Raw genomic sequence first — 22,073 nt, 5'->3', positions numbered from 1 at the left:
GCAGCATTCGTTTAATTTGTATGATTATGATTATTAAAAGTTCATTATTTTGATTATTATTGTGATTATGATTATCATGATTATTATTACCATGATTATTATATTAATATTTGTGCTATTATTTTGTATACTTTCTTTTTTATATACCAGTCATCACATACACATAGAGGCTGCATGAAAATTTAAAGCTCCTATTAAAATGAACTGCAGAAAAATTCAAAAGTATCACTTCCCCGAGGAACTGTACCACCCCTGATGGATAACACATTCTGGGTTGAGGCTGATCTGACACTGAGGTGCCCTTGAACAGTGCTGCCAGGAGTAGCCTCACACTTTGTCAAAGATCAAGTAATCAGCCCTTAGACCGAGCTTCTATCAGTGAGTACTTTAACTCCTGCTCAATTATTCTGTAGTAAATTAAAACTCTCGCCTTTTATACAGTCCACACTTTCGCTAATCATGAATCTGTGATCAGCTTATTTATGTATTGTTTGTACTTTTGTAGAGCACCAACTTTGCCCAAGGACCTTAGAGTGCTTTACAGGAGAGCCAGATTATGTTACACATTGTTAATATTTGGGGAGTTTAAGTCATTTGCTCAGAATTGCAGGACTTTGAGCCAAGGCCAGGACTTGAACCTGCTTTGCCAGTTTCGAAGTTGGTAGCTGTGGCAGAGGACATGAGGCATAAGGGCCTGAGCTGCGGACTTTAAAACTAGTGAATCAGGATTGAGTCCTGGCCTCGGCTCAATGTCCTGTGATTTTGGGCAAATCACTCTGGGTCTCATTTATGACTTTTTGCCGTAGGGCAGTGCCGCAGGCCTTCCTGCTGCGCTGCCTTACGGCAAAAGAAAGGTGCAGGAATGCAACGTATCTATTAGATACAGGGCATTCCTGTCATTATCCCTTGCGCTGGTGCACAATGGGCTGCCGTGCTTCAATGTAGGCACCTTTGTACCATGGTGCAAGGGTGCTTGCGTTGCGGGGAGGATTATTTTTGTGCAAAAAGGGAAACCTTCCTGCATGAAAACAATCACAAGAGGCTTTTTCCTCTTGCTATGTGTGCTGCAAAATGCAATAAGGAGGAGAAATAAAGATATTTCTCCTTGTTGTGCCTTCCTTAGGCCTCCCTGGGAGGCGCAAGTTTTCGGCGATGCCTCAAGCTTAATGTTTTTCGAAAATCTGGGTCAATTTCAAAAAGCCATGGATGTTGCTGGGAACGCCCTCCAGCAACACTCTTTGCATGCCCTTTTAACTCAGAAAACTGGGTTAAAGAAAGCAATATTTAAGAGGCAGCATTAAGACAAAAAAGTGGCTAAGTGGTGCCTCGTAATTGTGGAGCAGGCTCCTGTGCCACGGAACGTCACAAAATGTGACGTTCCGACGGTGCAAGGGGCCTCATAAATGAGGCTCTTAATCTCCTGATGCCTAAACAATGTGTAACATGATTTGCCTCTCAAGTAAAGCACTCTATAGCCCTTTGGCCTAGTTTGAGCTTCATAAAATTGCAAAAAATGAATAAATGAGCTTCAAACAGATCATTCCACTAGTGTCGTCAGAATAACGTTGGGAGATTATTATCTACTTATTTCAGCATAACTATAGAGCAATTACCCCTCCTCAACTGCCCTCTCACTGATAAACACTGAATGTAACGTTTTAAGTTGTGTGCTGATGCTTCAGGGTCTTTGAAGCTGCCACTTTCCTTGTAAACACTTTGAGCCCGATTCACAAATGTAGATATACATGTGTTTATTTACTTTATGTATACCTGCAACAACTCCTAGGTGTAACTCTCCACTTCTTTGCTATTCACGACTCGGTAGTGGAGAGTCACATCTATGTGTAGAAATATATTTCTTCACAACAGAATTTATGAGTGTAAAGTTACTACCAGTAGCGTTTCACCTCTTGATGAAAATATTTGCCACCCAAGTGAAAATCTCCAAATGGGAAATGCAAGTTTATTGTTTTCAAATATAAAAATATGTTAATGTACGTATTTAAATGTAAAATAATTTAAAACATTTATTAGTATTATCATGGAACGAATAACGTAAAACGTTACAGCACATAAATTAATTGATTGAAAATGTCTTACTTTAATTTATATATATATATTAATTCTTACACAAACTCTTGTATTTACTTTAGTATATACTTATGTGTATGTACTTTGTGGGCTCTGGAGATCAGCCCTAGGACTTGGACTTGTCTGCTTCCACTTACGGACTTTTTTTTTTTGTTCAACTGCCTCTATTTAACTGTCTTAATTGAAAACAACCAGTAGAGGTCAGTAAAGTACCAAAATTGCTTTCTGTTAAGGTACTTTTTATTTTATATTTTTCTGGCATCTGCCTCTATTTAACTTTCTTGATAGAAAACGACCAGCAGATGTCAGTAAACTACCAGAATACCTTTAGCATTCTCTAGATTCCTGTCCATAGAAATTGTCTTCCACGAGCACCCGTAGAGGATAATATTTTTTTCACATCTTGTATTTTCAGTGATATAACCACCGAAGGCCCTGATCTCATACTAAATACAGAGCTTTGGACTGTACCATTTCCCGCTGAAAGGCAATATTTCTCTCCATGTGTTCTCATACCTGGTGTGTCACCCAGTTTGGTGCTTACTTTCCCTCCATGTTAAAGGACAGTAGATGTTTCAGCACCCAGACTAATGTGCTGCATAGCTAAATACATATAAGGTCCCAAAGGCAAGACCAATTTTATTGCAAATGCTTCTTTAATGTGTCACTAACCCACCCTAACATTTTTATTTATTTATTTGTACATTTTGTATATTATGTATTAATTAATGTAGTACCAAAGGGCAAGCAATAGATAGCAGTGCCACCCTAAGTACCCTCTGCTGATAAGGTAGGTCAACGCAGTATATCCTCTGTTTCGGCACCTACCTTTGTCTCCCTCATTGGAGATCTTCCTCAGGTCAATGAAGTGAGTGCCGATGGCCACATCGTTCACCTTGTCGGAGTCTCGAATCTGGATTTTCATGCGCTTACACAGTGGCGGGAACATCTCTGTGAAGATAATCTGCTCGTTCCACATGGGCTCGTAGCTGCTCTTCTGCACTGAAGTTTTCCCCTGTCATAGGCAAGAGGCAGACAGATCAGTGACAGAGACAAGAAAGCTTCTCACAGAGACATGTTAGAGGGGGTTAGATAGGAAAGCTTTGCTCTTTGTGCTATATGTCAGTAATGAGGAGTATAGGCTTTCCAGCAAAGCTTACGAATCACAGAGAAGACTGTTTTTTCGATGATTTGACCACATATTGCAATTTCCCCAACCACCTCATAGAGCCTCTTTGATTTTACAAATTAGAGATGACCAGGGAACACCCCTAATGGTGCTGGGTGATGGAGCCCTGTGACCAGAATAATAGCACAAATACCACAGGATCCTACGGAGATCCGGTAGGCTGGAACCTTCAGAGGCTCCCATTTAGCCTAAAGCCTATGAGAGTCTTTGACATGTCTTTCTTTATTATACAGTTAATAAAAACCGTAATGTACAAACATAGCGGTGCATAATAGAATACAATTTTTATGCAATGCAGTTAAAATAATATTAACAACCTTCCCAGCTCTTGCTAAGGCCTGGGCTGAATTGTTGTTAAAACACAAAGTCGATGCTTCCCTACAGTGTCTCAATGATTGTTCCCGAAAGACAGGGATCAGTAGACGGCGTTGGTCGGTAGCAAAGAATGGGCAGCAGCAAAGCAGGTGGAGCCAGGACTCAAGTATATAATTGCAAAGCCTGCAAGTGGGCTGCTCATTCCACCAAGCCCACTGTGGGTTAAAATCAAAGATAGATAGGGCTAGCAGCCTCATGTATAATATTTTGTTGCGAGTCTGGGGATTGAGGGAGTAGTTAAAGTATGGCTGGGGTTTCCCCTTGATATATGATTTATTCAAAGTGGTGAAAAGTTTGTTTTTAGATAGCCCGGCAACATCTGTCTGAAATGAAACTGAGATGATTTGTTTTGTTATTGGTTTTTTCCACATTGACAGGGGGATAGTTGGGTTAGTGAGAGAGGTTGGTTCAATCTTTAGTGTGGAAATGGCGAGGTGCAACTGTTTATGCCAAAGGGAGTGTTCGTCCTTGAACGCAGCTTGTAGTTGCTCTTTCAGAGATTGTCCTGGTGCTCGTAAGGTGTGTATGTAGAACTTTATTAGGTCTTCCAGGCAGTGAAGGTTTGCACATGTCAGTCCCAGCTCGAGTCTCATCCTCGACCTCCTCGCGTGCTGCAGGATGGAAAACATTTTCTTATAAGCTTTAATTTGTAAGTTTCCCAGAAATTTGTCCATTTTCTCTGGAAAGGCCAAATGGACGTAGGTCACTGCAGGTAGTAGTTTGGCCCGTAGCACCCTTAGGATTGGTTCGGCTGAAGGGCTGTGCAAATGGCGGTTCAAGTGCCTCAGGCTGTGAATGATCCCCATGCCCTTAGGCTTTAAGTGTCTAAGGTGTGCTGCTTGGTTTGCCCTGGCGTTGAACCAAACTCCTAAGTAGTTGTAGCTGGTGCAGGTCGCTATTTGTGATCTCCCTGCTCTCCAAATAAGATTTTTCTTTTTTTTGTAGCTCCCAAAGATCAAAATTTTGGTTTTTGATTCGTTCATCACAAGATGGTTCTTTGTGTTATATTTATTGAGAGCAGTGAGCGATCTTTGCTATCCGATTTTCGTGTGATCCATGATGATGATGTCATCGGCATATTGCATTGTCTGTAGACGGAGCCCGCCCAGTTTTGGGGAAGCCAGGGCTGCACCTGCCAATTCCTTTGGTAAGTCAGCGGTGTAGAGGTTGGATAGTAGCGGGGCAAGTACACAGCCTTGTTTTAGGCCGTTTTCAGTTGCAATTTTTTTAGATAATGTTTGTGCGCTCGTTTTAAACCTAACCCAGGTTTTGAAATGCAAGGATATCAAAGCTGAGAGAAGAGGAGATGGTATTTCCCAGAAATTTAATTTGTTCCACAGCGTACCTCGATTAACTCTGTCGAAGGCTGCACTGTAGTCCACGAAGCAGCAGAATAAAGGTAGCTGGTTAGCCAGGGTAGCTTTCCGCGAAAGGTAGGACAGTGCTATTATGTTGTTCATCGTGGAGCAGCCCGCTCTAAAGCCTGACTGGGAGTGAGGCAGGATGTTATTTTCGCTGGCACAGTTTTCTAGTTCCGTCACTAAAACTCGGGCGTATGCTTTGGCTTTAATGTCCAGCAAGGCTATTAATCTATAATTGGCCGGATTTGAGGGATTGCCCTTTTTGTAGATTGGGTGTAGAATTGAGCCCTGCCAGGAAGGTGGAATTTTGGCTGTGAGAAAAGCATGTGCAAAACGGGGTGTAAGGAGTTCTACTCAAAACTGCCGAAATGTTTTGAAGACTGCTGCAGGTATTCCATTTGGCCCTGGTGCCCCATCGTTCTTCATGCGGCTGATGATCTTACTTACTGTGTTTTCAGGTAAGGCCAGACCCGGGGTATTTCCGTTGAGTGGGGCTAGAGGCGTAGGGGTAGATGAGCACTCCCTTACCCCGCCATTGTAAAGTTGATTAATATGCTCGACCCATACGTTTTCAGGAACTCCGTTTTCTCCACTGTGGCCGTTGTTACTGAGCTGATTGATATACCTCCAAAATTGGGCCGGATTTCTTTCCTTTAGGAGGAAGAAAAAATTTTGCCAGGCTTCCTCTATGCGTTTGTTCCGTTGGGCCCATGCTCGTTTCTTGCGAGCTTCTCTATGTGGCCCTTTTGTGGTTTGCTGGGCAGCTCTTTCTACTTTTTTCCTACTATTTAGGCCAATTTGCCTCTTTCGTTTGTTTTCAGATGTTACCTCATTGGAGGGTTGATTAAGAGCCTTTGATGTCTGCTTTTTTTGAGCGGCGAATGAGCCCCCCAGAGCCTGATGCAAATCACTCAGGAGAGTGGGCCAATGATTTAAAATGGCTTCTGGGCCAATGACGCTTTTTAATTGAGCGTTTTTCGTTACCCAATCGGCCAGTTTTGAGTCTAAGTTGATGGACCATTTAATCCTGCGTGAAAATTGCTAATTTTCCTCGCCTGTGGGTTCGCCAATTGGTGTGAATCTACAGGATGCAGTGAGGGAGAGGCTAAAGGAAGCTCTTAAAGGCCTGTGATCGCTCTCAGTTTGGTGATCGATGTTAAAATCAGTTAGGTAGTGGGCAAGCGTGTTTCCGATGAACAAATAGTCGATAGTGGAGATGTTTCTATAAGTTGGAGGGGGTGCCCATGTGTAGTCGTTGGCTTTTCTTAAATTGAATGCAGATGATATAGAGCTGGCTTTAAATAAAGCTTGTAGAAGCGCCACCTCTTTGGCAGGATTGTTTGCATTTTCTAATTTATTAAGCAATCTGTTGTTGAAGTCCCCAGCTATAAGAGGGTTGTGGTTGGGGTATTTAATGAGAAAGTCTCTGATTGTGGCGGCCAGGGCATCCAGAGCTTGGTTTCTCGGGTGCAGGGCAGGATTGACATAGCAGTTGAAGAGAAGCTAACGGAGCGGGTTGTTGTAGTTTTTTAGTCCGTTAATGCATACTACTTGGGTTCCGGATGAATCAGATCCTACCATAGTTGCTTTCAGTCTGCAAGAGTTCTTGATGTAAACCGAGAGCCCGCCCATTGGCCGCCCAAAGATGTTCCGTCTCGTAGCTGGGACATGGAATTCGTAATATCCAGGAAAGGTGGTAGTGGTGGTTGTCAATGTTTCCTGAAGGCAGATTAGGTCGCCGCTTTGAAGGTACTCTACAGCCGGGATGTTCTTAATCATTTTCTGGAGCCCGGCCACGTTCCAGGATATGATTGTAAGACCATTAATTTGATTATTCCAAATGTAGTCTGTTTTGTCTTTGAGACAGTCAAAGATACCATTGGGCTGACTGTCGACTGTTTTCTACCTGGTGTCCTAATTGATAGTTGATGAGTTGAGAGCTGGAAAGGACCCTTCTCTGGGTGCTGGAGCAAATGATCCTCAGATGATCTTGCTGATGAGGAATATTGGCCAGATAGTGTCAGGGGCCCAGGTCTTCTCCACACTTTAGGATGGAATAGGTGTTTTTGGGATTTTCAGCTAGGACATGAGGGTATCTGTCTTGAGGTTGGGGCCTGATCTCTATGCCCCAGTCTGCAAGTTGATTTGCTTTGCGTAGCATTGCACCACCTCATAGAGCCTCTTTGATTTTACAAATTAGAGGTGACCAGGGAACACCCCTAATAGTGCTGGGTGATGGAGCCCTGTGACCAGAGTAATAGCACAAATACCACAGGATCCTATGGAGATCCGGGAGGCTGGAACCTTCAGAGGCTCCCATTTAGCCTAAAGCCAATGAGAGTCTATGACATACCAGAATCTCAAGAACTCCTCATCAAGTCCAGGGGAGGGATGAGTATGCGTGTCTGTGAGGTATCAGAGACTCAGGGACTCCTCATCATGTGGACTCCTCATCATGTCTGAAAGGGGGTTGAGGGTGTCTATAAAACACAAGAGTCTCAGGAACTCCTCATCTCTTCTACGGGGTGGGGTTGAATGTCTGTGAGATAGCGGACTCTCAGGTACTGCTCATCCCATCCACAAGGAGGGGGCTATGCGTGCCTATGAGACATCAGGGTCTCGGGGACTCCTAATCACGTCCACGGGAGGCTCTATGAGTGTATATGAGATACTGGAGATTCAGGGACTCCTCATCACTTCCACAGGGGCTCTACGAGTGTTTATGAGATACTGGAGATTCAGGGACTCCTCATCACTTCCAAGGTGGCTCTACGAGTGTTTATGAGATACTGGAGATTCAGGGACTCCTCATCACTTCCACGGGGGCTCTACGAGTGTTTATGAGATACTGGAGATTCAGGGACTCCTCAACACTTCCACTGGGGCTCTACGAGTGTATATGAGATACTGGAGATTCAGGGACTCCTCATCACGTACACGGGAGGCTCTACGAGTGTATATGAGATACTGGAAATTCAGGGACTCCTCATCACTTCCACGTGGGGCTCTACGAGTGTATATGAGATACTGGAGATTCAGGGACTCCTCATCACGTCCATGGGGGGCTGTACGAGTGTATATGAGATAGTGGAGATTCAGGGACTCCTCATCACTTCCACGGGGGGCTGTACGAGTGTATATGAGATACTGGAGATTCAGGGACTCCTCATCACTTCCACGGGGGCTCTACGAGTGTTTATGAGATACTGGAGATTCAGGGACTCCTCATCACTGCCACTAGGGGCTCTACGAGTGTATATGAGATACTGGAGATTCAGATACTCCTCATCACTTCCACGGGGGGCTGTACAAGTGTATATGAGATACTGGAGATTCAGGGACTCCTCATCACTTCCACGGGGGCTCTACGAGTGTTTATGAGATACTGGAGATTCAGGGACTCCTCATCACTGCCACGGGGGGCTCTAGGAGTGTATATGAGATACTGGAGATTCAGGGACTCCTCATCACTTCCACGGGGGGCTGTACGAATGTATATGAGGTACTGAAGATTCAGGGACTCCTCATCACTTCCACGGGGGCTCTACGAGTGTTTATGAGATACTGGAGATTCAGGGACTCCTCATCACTGCCACGGGGGGCTCTACGAGTGTATATGAGATACTGGAGATTCAGGGACTCCTCATCACTTCCACGGGGGCTGTAAGAGTGTATATGAGATACTGGAGATTCAGGGATTCCTCATCACTTTCACGGGGGGCTCTACGAGTGTATATGAGATACTGGAGATTCAGGGACTCCTAATCACTTCCACGGGGGGCTGTACGAGTGTATATGAGATACTGGAGATTCAGGGACTCCTCAACACTTCCACGGGGGGCTCTACGAGTGTATATGAGATACTGGAGATTCAGGGACTCCTCATCACTTCCACGTGGGGCTCTACGAGTGTATATGAGATACTGGAGATTCAGGTACTCCTCATCACTTCCATGGGGGCTCTACGAGTGTATATGAGATACTGGAGATTCAGGGACTCCTCATCACTTCCACGGGGGGCTGTACGAGTGTATATGAGATACTGGAGATTCAGGGACTCCTCATCACTTCCACGGGGCTCTACGAGTGTTTATGGGATACTGGAGATTCAGGGACTCCTCATCACTGCCACGGGGGGCTCTACGAGTGTATATGAGATACTGGAGATTCAGGGACTCCTCATCACTTCCACGGGGGGCTCTACGAGTGTATATGAGATACTGGAGATTGAGGGACTCCTCATCACTTCCACGGGGGCTCTACGAGTGTTTATGAGATACTGGAGATTCAGGGACTCCTCATCACTTCCACGGGTGCTCTACGAGTGTTTATGAGATACTAGAGATTCAGGGACTCCTCAACACTTCCACGGGGGGCTCTACGAGTGTATATGAGATACTGGAGATTCAGGGACTCCTCATCACGTACACGGGAGGCTCTACGAGTGTATATGAGATACTGGAAATTCAGGGACTCCTCATCACTTCCACGTGGGGCTCTACGAGTGTATATGAGATACTGGAGATTCAGGGACTCCTCATCACATCCACGGGGGGCTGTACGAGTGTATATGAGATACTGGAGATTCAGGGACTCTTCATCAATTCCACGGGGGGCTGTACGAGTGTATATGAGATACTGGAGATTCAGGGACTCCTCATCACTTCCACGGGGGCTCTATGAGTGTTTATGAGATACTGGAGATTCAGGGACTCCTCATCACTTCCACGGGGGCTCTACGAGTGTATATGAGATACTGGAGATTTAGGGACTCCTCATCACTTCCACGGGGGCTCTACGAGTGTTTATGAGATACTGGAGATTCAGGGACTCCTCATCACTTCCACTGGGGGCTCTACGAGTGTATATGAGATACTGGAGATTCAGGGACTCCTCATCACTTCCACGGGGGGCTGTACGAGTGTATATGAGATACTGGAGATTCAGGGACTCCTCATCACTTCCACGGGGGCTCTACGAGTGTTTATGAGATACTGGAGATTCAGGGACTCCTCATCACTGCCACGGGGGGCTCTACGAGTGTATATGAGATACTGGAGATTCAGGGACTCCTCATCACTTCCACGGGGGGCTCTACAAGTGTATATGAGATACTGGAGATTGAGGGGCTCCTAACCACTTCCACGGGGGCTTTACGAGTGTTTATGAGATACTGGAGATTCAGGGACTCCTCATCACTTCCACGGGGGCTCTACGAGTGTTTATGAGATACTGGAGATTCAGGGACTCCTCATCACTTCCACGGGTGCTCTACGAGTGTTTATGAGATACTGGAGATTCAGGGACTCCTCAACACTTCCACGGGGGGCTCTACGAGTGTATATGAGATACTGGAGATTCAGGGACTCCTCATCACGTACACGGGAGGCTCTACGAGTGTATATGAGATACTGGAAATTCAGGGACTCCTCATCACTTCGACGTGGGGCTCTACGAGTGTATATGAGATACTGGAGATTCAGGGACTCCTCATCACATCCAAGGGGGGCTGTACGAGTGTATATGAGATACTGAGATTCAGGGACTCCTCATCAATTCCACGGGGGGCTGTACGAGTGTATATGAGATACTGGAGATTCAGGGACTCCTCATCACTTCCACGGGGGCTCTACGAGTGTTTATGAGATACTGGAGATTCAGGGACTCCTCATCACTTCCACGGGGGCTCTACGAGTGTATATGAGATACTGGAGATTTAGGGACTCCTCATCACTTCCATGGGGGCTCTACGAGTGTTTATGAGATACTAGAGATTCAGGGACTCCTCATCACTTCCACTGGGGGCTCTACGAGTGTATATGAGATACTGGAGCTTCAGGGACTCCTCATCACTTCCATGAGGGATCTACGAGTGTATATGAGATACTGGAGATTCAGGGACTCCTCATCACTTCCACCGGGGGCTCTACGAGTGTTTATGAGATACTGAAGACTCAAGGACTCCTCATCACTTCCACGGGGGCTCTAAGAGTGTTTATGAGATACTGAAGACTCAAGGACTCCTCATCACTTCCACGGGGGGCTGTACGAGTGTATATAAGATACTGGAGATTCAGGGACTCCTCATCACTTCCACGGGGGCTCTACGAGTGTTTATGAGATACTGGAGATTCAGGGACTCCTCATCACTGCCACGGGGGGCTCTACGAGTGTATATGAGATACTGGAGATTCAGGGACTCCTCATCACTTCCACGGGGGACTCTACGAGTGTATATGAGATAATGAAGACTCAAGGACTCCTCATCACTTCCACGGGGGCTCTACGAGTGTTTATGAGATACTGAAGACTCAAGGACTCCTCATCACTTCCACGGGGGGCTGTACGAGTGTATATGAGAAACTGGAGATTCAGGGACTCCTCATCACTTCCACGGGGGGCTGTACGAGTGTTTATGAGATACTGGAGATTCAGGGACTCCTCATCACTGCCACGGGGGGCTCTACGAGTGTATATGAGATACTGGAGATTCACGGACTCCTCATCACTTCCACGGGGGGCTGTACGAGTGTATATGAGATACTGGAGATTCAGGGACTCCTCATCACTTCCACGGGGGTCTGTACGAGTGTATATGAGATACTGGAGATTCAGGGACTCCTCATCACTTCCACGGGGGCTCTACGAGTGTATATGAGATACTGAAGACTCAAGGACTCCTCATCACTTCCACGGGGCTACGAGCCTATATGAGACACTGGAAACTCAAGGACTACTCATCACTTCCACAGGGGCATCCGTTTGTGTTAAATTGTGCCATGAGGGTGGGAGTGTTTGGCCTGCAAAGAGCTACTCTAAGATGGGGAGGAGTACCAGTATCCCTTTTTACCTGCAACAGTTTAATGTAACAGCGCTTTTTGTATTCCATTTTTGCTTTTCGGTTGTGGGTTTTCTATAAATCTCTCCCTCTCTTCGTACGCCTGAAGATTATATTGCAGCCGGTACAGTTATTTCTGCCCACCACCTGCGAGTTTCTCATTCTGCATTCAGTACCTACTTTGTAAAGTAATAAGTGCTGGTGCCCAGAATCCCACAAATGGTGCTGCTGAATTTTGGGGTTGCTGAATACCAAGGCTGCCTAGTCCTGATTTCACCTCATGCCTCTTTCCTCCACCACCCAACACTTCTTTCCCCTTTATCTCACTCCTGCAAGTTCTTTTTCATCCATGCTTTCTCCCCAGTTCTCACTATTTTATTCCTGCAAATGTCTTCCTCCTTCTTTCCCCTTTTCTGCTTTTCTGTCTCTTGTTCTGGGTCAAAGTCTGATTAGGAACAATTCACTCACAGAAGCACAACATTACCCCATAATGGTGCAATGTTTCATAGGAGTAAATCCTAATCCCAAGAGTGGATTTGGCATTCCAAGGGGGGCAATCCCTGAAAAATGTAAGGACACCCATAAACTAAAGAATTTGTGGGAGTTCACAAGTTTTGTCTTGAGCCATCACAACCCTGGACATGGTTATAGATTTCCTCCTGTTATGGGAGGAGTAAATCCATTTCCAGAATGTGAATGGGATCAATGGCATAACAAAACATGACGGGCTTCTAGAGCTCAAGGCTACTGAATGAGATACCAAAATACTCACTAAAATGATAGGTATATAAAGAAATGGTTTTTCCACAGGAAAACTACATCCTCTGAGGGGAAAAATAAAAAAAGGGCCATTGGTTAAATGCAAAGATAACTCCCAGTTGTTTTGTATGCCAAATTGAATGTGCAGGAGTTCCTCTGAATAAACTTTAGTGCAAATAGACATAGCTTTTTGCAGGAGAAGGTCTGCAAACCTTTGACTGTTGCAGTTGCCTATCGTACTCTGGTAAGACTTTGTTCATTTCTAAATGTCTGTATTTTTCTCTCAACCAGGCCCTTTGTGAACCATTGGGACGTGTCTGCTACCAACATATTTGCGGGGGAAACATCCTTTACGACGCAACTTTTACCACGCAGTGCCTTTAGGACGCAGGTTTTTCAACGCAAGTCATTACAACGAATTGAGCTGGGGGGCGCTCTAGGATAGGTAATAGTTTAATTTACTATCCAACACCTTCCCTACTATCCACGGGGACTGGAGTTTGAATAGTAAATTAAACTATTCACTATCCAGCATCCCCTACGCAAGTCGTTGTAACGACTTGCATTGAAAAACCTGCGTTGTAAAAGCATGCCTGGTAAAAGCATGCGTTGTAACAACGTACATCCTATTTGCGGTTAATAAGTGATTGCTTTATAGGTTTGCAGCTGATCGAAAGACAATTCATTTGCCAGTTTCTAAGTTAACACATTCAGATGAGTAGGGTAATTTGAACTAATTCATACTGGAGTAAGTCAGTAGAACTGTTAAGACCTCTCTCCTGAAGGGCCCAAATCTCTCAGAGGCTTTTACAGCAGAAAAGCTATTAAATTCATAAACTGCACTCCGCCCCTCCCCCCCTTTGCTGATCTGGACCTACGTAGGGCCTCATTTATAATAGGATTTATATTTCGACGGACGGGATATATGTCACCCTTGTTACGGAGTAACCCATCCGTCAAGATCTAAACCAGGCCCAGAGCCTGACCGCTTGCAGTAGTTTAAGTCAATAGTACGTAGAGGTACATTACAGCTCAATAGCAGCCGCACTACACAGTGGTTGCCAGTAGTATGAGTGAAGATGATAGGCTTGCTTGAAAGGAAGAGACTGAAAGAGAGAGAGAAAGGAGAAATCGAAAAACAAAAGAGGCAGCTCGATAAAGTCAAAGAGAGAAGAAAAGGGTGATAAAAAAAGGAGAGATATAGAGTACAGTAGAGTAAGCACCAGAGGAGAGGGGGAAGGAGATAGAGGGAGATTCACAGAGCTAGCGAAAGGGGAAAAGCGAGAAGTAGAGAAAATGAGAAAGCGTGAAAGAGAAAAGGCAGATGGAAGATAAAGAAAGAATGATATTAAAGAGGGCAAAACATTGAAAAGAGAGAGAGGGTAGAATGAGAGTGATAAAGAGAGAATGAACAGATATTGCAAAAAAATTTAGTAATAGAGATGTAGACAAGAGAGACAATAGAAAAGAAAGAAAGAGGGTGTAGGATTTAGGGAGGACTTAGGAGACAGCTAGTGAGAGAGAGAAAGAGAAAGACATAAAAAAATAGTGTGAAAGAGAAGAGAGGGAATCGTGCCAGCGAGAGAGCGCGAAATGGGAGAGAATATAAAAGGAAGACAGAGCTGGAAAAAGAAGGAAAGAAAGATATAAAATAAAAATAAAAGGAAAGATGAAGAAATGATGATGCAGGTGGGTGAAGGAGGAAGAAAGGGATAGCGTGAGAGTAAAAGAATGTGAGAAGGGAAATCAAAAGATATAGAAGGGCTATATATTGCAAGAGTTTGATCAAAATAGAGAGCGGGCGATAGATGGAAAGAGAGAAATTGAGAGAGTGAAATCAAACTCATGAGAGAGAGAAAGAGAGAGACTGCCACAGTGTGGAACAGAGTAGTCTAACGCCCCCTATGCCACCAGGGAGGCAGACAGGTAACCGGATGTCAGCTCATCTACCGGCTCCTGCATCACTCACCTTCTGTCCTGCGAAGGACACCTGCACGTAAGGGTCGACCAGGTCCTTGTTCTCCCCGATGAGGGCTTTCTTCACGTTGGCCATGATGCTGGTGTTCATGCGGGGCAGCCCCTCTGCGCGGTAAATCTTAATGTAGAAGCGCGCCCACTGCCTCTCCGAGGGCACCCCATCTGGAAGGAGCAGGTTACTGCAGGGAGGAGACAGACCGGCAGTCAGGACCATTCACCCGGAAGTACTAATGTTCACCTGAGTTCGCTTCACGCGTAGAGTGATAAAGGTACTGAAGAAACATGCAAAACCGTGTCGTTGCTTGTGATGAGTGTTGATCTGTATAATAAAATATCATTCAACTAAATGATGTCAGTGATGGTGATGTAATGCTAATGATTGGATCACCTTACTAAGAATGAAGGAAGGGCCTACCTCCCCTCTCAGAACCCAGCTTCCTTTCCATATCTTTGCCTTTATACAAATACCACATACATACATACATCTGGACTGGTTTTGCCCACCCATGTTATGACATGCTTTGTGCCAGTGAAAGATCTAACCTGTGCAGTGGGGTGTGAACAACTTGAGAATCCCTGGCAAACAATCTTTGGATCTCCTTGCTTTTCAAGGAGTAAGTCACACTTACTCATTGAAGGTTTAGTAAATCTGGTAGAGTTTTGTGCAACCGTGAAGGTGGGTCCAACTGCGCCTACTTGCTGCGTAAAGTACCTTTGCAGTACTCTGATTAGTTCTGGATTCAATCAATGCAACTACTTATATTAAGTTTGATGTCTTCCCTTAGTGCAGGGGGACCTCCAGGGTTTCATTGGCAACAAGGTTCCTTGAGGTTAGCAGCTCACATAAATATGTTAAGTTATAGAAAAGAGGATTTATATTGTGCCTCATATTTGGTATGAAAGAGGGGGTTCTAATCTGAAATCCCAAGTCCCTGCAGCAGGGAGGGATCAGCCTGAGGTCTGTAGAGTGCATTGTAACTAAAGCTCTGGTAATATTCAATGTGAAGAAAGGCATGAATGCAAGACTAGCACAGCGAAGGTGCACTGAATGTGTTCTTTCACACAGGAAGAGCGCTGCGGCCCTAACAATGGGCCATGATTTCCAAGAGAACTCACATAAATGGTGAAAAGAGTAGAGCTGGGGAAAGAATTCTATTGGACACCACATCCCAGCATTCACAAGTTACCAAACAGGGCAATGGAAATGCATTGGACACAATCGCAAAGAAAGTGGAAACTCAGGGGTGACGGTGATCCTTCGGCCCACTAGTCCGGATGAAAGGACGCCATGGTAGATGTAGTCAATTGTGGCGTGATCCAAAATATGAACCCACACACAGTTATCATCGTTCTGCCTCAGTTAGTCCACCAAAAACAGAAAAAAACTCAAAACACTCTATCTCTTCTACCTGGCAAAGGTCCACTGGTTCACTGTGCAAAAGATTGAAGCAGTGACGTCTGCACTGATCCCAATATTTTGACTGGGTAAGAACATTTAAAATCAGGCAAACGTTGGCCAAGTTGCCTGGGTCTAAAGGTGTGTTTTTGAAGTGAAACTAAACTTGTTTATAACCTCGGGGAACAACTCTCATTGTAGAGAATTGTTCCTTAGTAATGCGAGGGTAAGAGATACCATGCTTGTCTTCTTCAGATATTTTCCTAGACCTTGGTTTTATCAGGGCCCAGGGCCACCCTGGCTTCTATTGAAGAGACTCTGCCAGGGAATCATTGGTGAGCCCTGACAGACATGGGCCAGCACAGTATTACTAGAGGGTGAGTCTAACTTTACTGACTTTGCCAGAAATACAAATGTCAAGGCTCCCACACACACTTTGTCTCAGAGGTTAAGTGGTAGTAGTGAGTCACAAATGCAATTCACATATCATCTTTTTGCTGCACACATTACGCATTTGTGTTTTTGTGACTGCACTCTGTATACTGTAGTCTCAAGACTGTATTAAGTGTGACTCATTCTTTCTTTACAAGACAAGTTGGAATCAGTTGCAAGATGTTTTTAGGTCTGGCTATTGATAGCTTTAGTTGTAATAAAGTCCTCATGTCATAAATTATTCAAAAAATAGAATAAAGGGTACAGAGAGAGAGAGTGGGCTTTGGGTCAGCCCCCCTCTGCCACTGGCTTTCATGTATTTCCCTGGTTTGCTTTGGCCTCGGTGGGCTGTCCAACAAAGCCATGGAGTTTTGCGACGATTAAATTAATCCAATGAGTAAATTTTTATTGCTGATCTACAGCTTTTAGGACTCACCTTCCGGCACTTTAGCTGTCTGAGAGGCTTCATGTTACCAATACATAACATTTACATGTGTCAGAAATCTACAGAGGGTGGGCTTTGGGTGAGTTCTCTTCTGTCATTGGCTTTCCCATGTCTTCCAAGGGTTGCCATTGTTGGATGCCCACCCTTCAAGCCCATTACAGTCCATGGACGGATTTGCAGCCATTTGCTTCAATGTGTTGATGTTGATGACGGGGGAAATAGTTCTTTTTTTAGTGTGCAGATTCAACTTGATGTGAAGCTTGTCTAAGCTTTTGACTTTAGTAGTATGATTTATTTTTCTACCACACACACATTCACACACACACATATATATACTGTTATTGGGAGCAGGTTACTGGCAGGTTGCCTGCTGCTGGAGCTTCTGTGAAAAAGACAGCACACCAAACATGGCATCTCTTCAAGTGGTGCTTTCAGAGGAGAGCTGGCAATGTTCCAGCCTTGGGTTGGGGAGGGGGGTCTGGATGACGTGGATGACATGTACAATAGTGGAACAGTTACATGCAGTGTCTGCAGTAGAAGCTCATCTCATTCACTGCAGAGACCCCGTAACAGCTGCCGGACAGATGCTGAACCCGTTAGGGTGGTTAAAACTTAGTAACTGTCTTCACAGGATCAGCGGTGGAGGCGCTGCAATCAGTGACGACAAACCCTTGCAAGTGCCGACACACAGACTCTATGAAGGTTTGGTACTATATGAACGGAGCAGAGTACTTCTCATTTAGTATTCATTATCCCAACAGCCCTTGCCCCCTCTTCAAGCCATTAACAGCAGGACAGCTACGTTTCTTCAGTGGAGCGTTATCGCCTCTCTATGCGGCGCAGTCCAGTTCATTAAGCAGTCATCCATTTGTATAAGGAGTGTTTTCTAATGCATTTGGTCCACTGAGTGTTGTTTTCAAAGGGAGCGATTGCATTATGAGGACGTAAGGTTGAATCCATCATGGCTGCTTTGGCCTGCACCGAGCTGTTCGTGGGTTACATGATTGGATCCATCATGGCCGCCCTGTACCGCACCAAGCTTTAAATGTGCTACATGACTGAGTCCGTCATGACGCCATGGACTGTGGAAACACAAGGAGATGATGGACGGAGTGGTGAACATTGCAAACACTCACCCCCAGTCACAGATCTGGGTTGAATCCATCATTGTTCTTTAGCTCATTTTGCCACCCCAGTTCAGACAGCCATATGCAAATCAGTCAGGCCCTGTGCCTCATGGGAACAGTCCCTGCCAAGCCTTGTCTTCACTGGACCGGAAACAAGCATCCTGCGATCGGTTTCTGGCTAACAGCCATGGACTGTGTCATGCTGTACGTGGTTACATGACTGAATCCATCATGGCCGCCCTGTACGCCACTGAGCTTTACATGGGCTACATGATTGAATCCATCATGGCCGCCCTGTACGCCACTGAGCTTTACATGGGCTACATGACTGAATCCATCATGGCTGCCCTGTATGCCACTGAGCTTTACATGGGCTACATGACTGAATCCATCATGGCCGCCCTGTACAGCACCAAGTTTTAAATGGGCTACATGACTGAATCCATGATGGCCGCCCTGTACAGCACCAAGCTTTAAATGGGCTACATGACTGAAACCATCATGGCCGCCCTGTACAGCACCAAGCTTTACATGGGCAACATGACTGAGTCCTTTGTGACGCCATGGACTGTGTCACGCTGTACGTGGTTACATGACTGAATCCATCATGACTGCCCTGTACGCCACTGAGCTTTACATGGGCTACATGACTGAATCCATCATGACCGCCGTGTGAAGCACAGAGCTGTACGCGGGTTGCATGACTGAGTCCGTCATGGCCGCCATGGACTGCACCATGCTGTATGTGGGTTAATGTTGCAATTGTCAACTTGCCACAAAGCTGGATGTCACTGCAGATAGATTAAATCCTTATTTTCTGCAAAGTTCAGGACCACAATTTTGTGTTTCATTACCCATAAGTGGTTTGTCCTCCTCTCTCTGCCTTTCTATCTCTCCCACCATTCAGTGCCCTTCTTGCCACTCTGTCACAAGGTGCTCAACGTGGAAAGGAGGTGACAGGGAAAACCTGTGAAGCAATAACACACAATCCAGTTCTGATTAAATATTTTACCTTAGAGCCAGTATTTTCAAGGGATGGTGTTGTGTTCTTGTGACTGTGGGCTCACAAGTTGCCCACCACCACCCAATAAAACTGATTTTTTTACAGAGACAAGATATTCGAAAAGGTAGATACAGTGCTAAAAATGGGAGTATTGACATGCAGGTACTAAAGTCACAGCGAAGCTGTTTTCTACTGAGATGTGTCAGTATTGTCTCAAAATTATTACACTCCTGTTGAGAAGTGTTGCTACTCTCCCTTTCAAAATTAAAGAAGTGCAGGTACTCAGTACCTGACAGCCCTAGCTCATTTAAAGCACAGGAGCACTAAGATAGGATGGAGGCCGAGCAGCAGTGAAACAATGCATTTAGGGAGGGTTAGTAGGCTTTGGCATTGCCAATTCGCCAAGTGTACTGCATAGGAGTTGGTACCCTGGGCTTGTCCTTCATGCAGACCAATCCACACACTTGCCTTGGGATGCTTTTGCCTGCACAGTTTTTCCAGAAGCAATCCCATGTGTGTTATGGACAAACAAACAATATACACTACACACACGTGTATCCAGATTTCCATACACTCACAAACACGGTAAACGGCCTTTACAATGCGGGTTGAGCCACACATATGGTTTTCCAGGAAGCGGAACTATGTTTTCCTTAACCACGCATATGCCTTAACATCTTTGCATGCTGCCGTCGGCCATTGGCTGACGGGAGCACTACCTGGCTAGTGCTGGCGTCGGCCAACGGCCGACAGAGCCCCACCCACCCTTTAGAACGCCCGCACCGTGGCGGAAAAACCGCCGGTGTTAAACCCGCATCTGCGAGGTTAAGGCAGTGTGCGGTCTGGCAGCATGGATGGGCGGACACAGTGAGAGGAAGGATGGGAAGAGGACGCAATCTGGTAAGCGAAGCTGGTGCTGGGCTTTGGGAGCATGGGGGCGTTTTTAGGGGTGGGGGGAGTTTTTAGGGCTCCGAGGATCGGGATTGTTCACAAGGCAGGGAGCCGAGTTTTTGGGATCAAGGCAGAGGGGTGTCAGGGTAGTTTTCTGGGGTGGGGTTTGGTTTTTAGAGCTCAGGGTGGGGGGGGCCTCGGGTTGGGGTTGTTTTTAGGATGTGAGGGTCAGTTTTTATGGCGCAGGGCGGAGGAAAGGGACAGTTTTGGGGCTCATTCACGGAATCCTTAAGTACATGGGGTGGGTTTTTGAACCTTAGGGCGTGGGGGGGAGGGACAGTTTTCAGGGCTGGGGGCAGTTTTAGGGCACAAGGGCGGGTGTGGGCAGTTTTAAATACGTGGGGTCGGGTTTTAGGGCTCAGGACGGAGGGGCTGGGGTGTGATCTTTACCACACATACCTTTACCACGGAATTTCGTGCTGGGCTGCGTTGTAGAGGCACGCGTAGTTTAGCCATGCGTGCCTCGGTCATGCAACCAACAAACACACACGCATGTGTAATGCACATATGTACCCATACTTAGAGAAGAGCCTGCGAATGGTGTTTTTATCTTGTTTCATTAGCTGTGCATCATAGACAGAGGTCAAATGTCACTAGTCAGACAGACTGCTGCTTATTCTTCCAGCACTGAGACTGCTGTTTGCATTTCTCGGGCTACGAAAGTGAAGGATTGTGTTAGGCAATGATCTTCCTGGGATACATGGAGGATGAAAAGAAAGCAAGTCATGGTTTTTCTAACACAATAAAATGGGAATACCTGTAAAGGAATGCACAAATATTTCAAAATATATCAGCAGTTATGAAAGCACAAATGAAGCATTTTTTACATTCTGAAGTGTGATGGAAATAAAGATTTTAAATCGGATCAAAACAAATGTGTCACTATATCGTTTTACCAACAAAATGTCAAATGGGCTATTTTTAAATGAGAATGTGCTATCAAATTATCTTTTTTTCATATATTTACTAAAATGTGCCCCAGAATGCGTCTCACACAAGACCGGACAACACTGCACCAGACACATCCTACCCCATTATCACTCTCCTGCTGAATGGGCGTGGCTTATTTGCTACACTTGTACCTTGTGTGATCCTTGTTTTTTCACAATCCCTATGAGTTCAGTGATGTAACATTGATGACAGCGCCTCCCCCCTCCTTGAAAATTGCTCCAGCACCACTGCCAGCAGCACACATTTTGGAAGTAAGGGATACAGTGCACTGGGCTGAGAAGGCACCACTTTGGACAAGGGGGGGGAGGGTCGATCATAATCTTCACAGAAGCAGTGCTAATGGCAGTATATGCCTCAACAGGACTCAGGGGCATATTATCAAGAAAGGGCGTTACATTATCGCCTCTTTTATCAGCAATAACATGGGCTTCGATTGGAATTCAGAGAGCATATTATCAAGCCCATTATCGCCGCTTTATCGACAGTTTCCTGCCGATAAAAGCGGCGATAATGTAAAGCCCTTTCTTGATAATATGCCCCTCAGTGTTTTGGGAAGGGTTTTCAAACGGTTCAACTAGGAATCACTTATTTAATTGGAGAACCTTGGGTCGGCAGTGTCATCAACAGTGAAGCCCCTCTATCTATCTGGGACCCCAACATTTTTAGTATCAAACTACCTTGTAAACTTCTAATATCAACGCGCAGCCTGCATGTGTGGTGGTATACTGTTCATAAAGCGACCTGGGTTGGTTCTCAAGGCACCCTAAGTGATGTTAAAGTTCAATCTCTCACCCTTCTATATCGTCCTCGTCTGTCTCGTTGGCTTTGTGGGGGGTTTTAATGTTGTCTCCTTTGCCGACCACAGCGATGTCGCACTTCAAGTAGCCTTTCAGGCCCGCCGTGATGTCATCGGGGTCCGACAGAATGGCCCATTTGTGGTAAAACTGGTGCTCTGAGGGAAAAGATAGAGAGTTGCACACTTCAAGTGAACAGGTTGAGTCTCCTATAGTTCAAGAATGGCACATAAAGTTCATTTTATGTTGGTGTATTATGTCATTTCAGTAGGGGGAGAACACAGTGCCACAATACCCTGTGGACCCTCTCTGTGGTTAACACTTGGGAACAGTGTAATTCAGAAGGCTGCAGACAGTCACAGCATTGACAGAGCCAGCTCCCTA

At 45.5% G+C, this 22,073-nt stretch overlaps 1 protein-coding gene across 1 annotated transcript in view; it reads right to left on the bottom strand.

Moving 5' to 3' along the window:
* The window catches only part of OTOF (otoferlin), a 784,068-nt gene that overhangs the window by 264,122 nt on the left and 497,873 nt on the right, over positions 1-22,073 (bottom strand). The window contains exons 10-12 of the mRNA XM_086928061.1: positions 21,688-21,847; positions 14,583-14,769; positions 2,920-3,106 (exon numbers count right to left, since the gene is read on the bottom strand). Of these exons, the coding sequence (XP_086784187.1) occupies positions 2,920-3,106; positions 14,583-14,769; positions 21,688-21,847 (534 nt within the window). The remainder of the gene's footprint in view (positions 1-2,919; positions 3,107-14,582; positions 14,770-21,687; positions 21,848-22,073) is intronic.

This window comes from Lissotriton vulgaris, chromosome 6 (genome assembly GCF_964263255.1).
Source record: "Lissotriton vulgaris chromosome 6, aLisVul1.2, whole genome shotgun sequence".
Taxonomy (NCBI): Eukaryota; Metazoa; Chordata; class Amphibia; order Caudata; family Salamandridae; genus Lissotriton; species Lissotriton vulgaris.
This window is presented reverse-complemented; position numbering and strand designations above follow the sequence as displayed.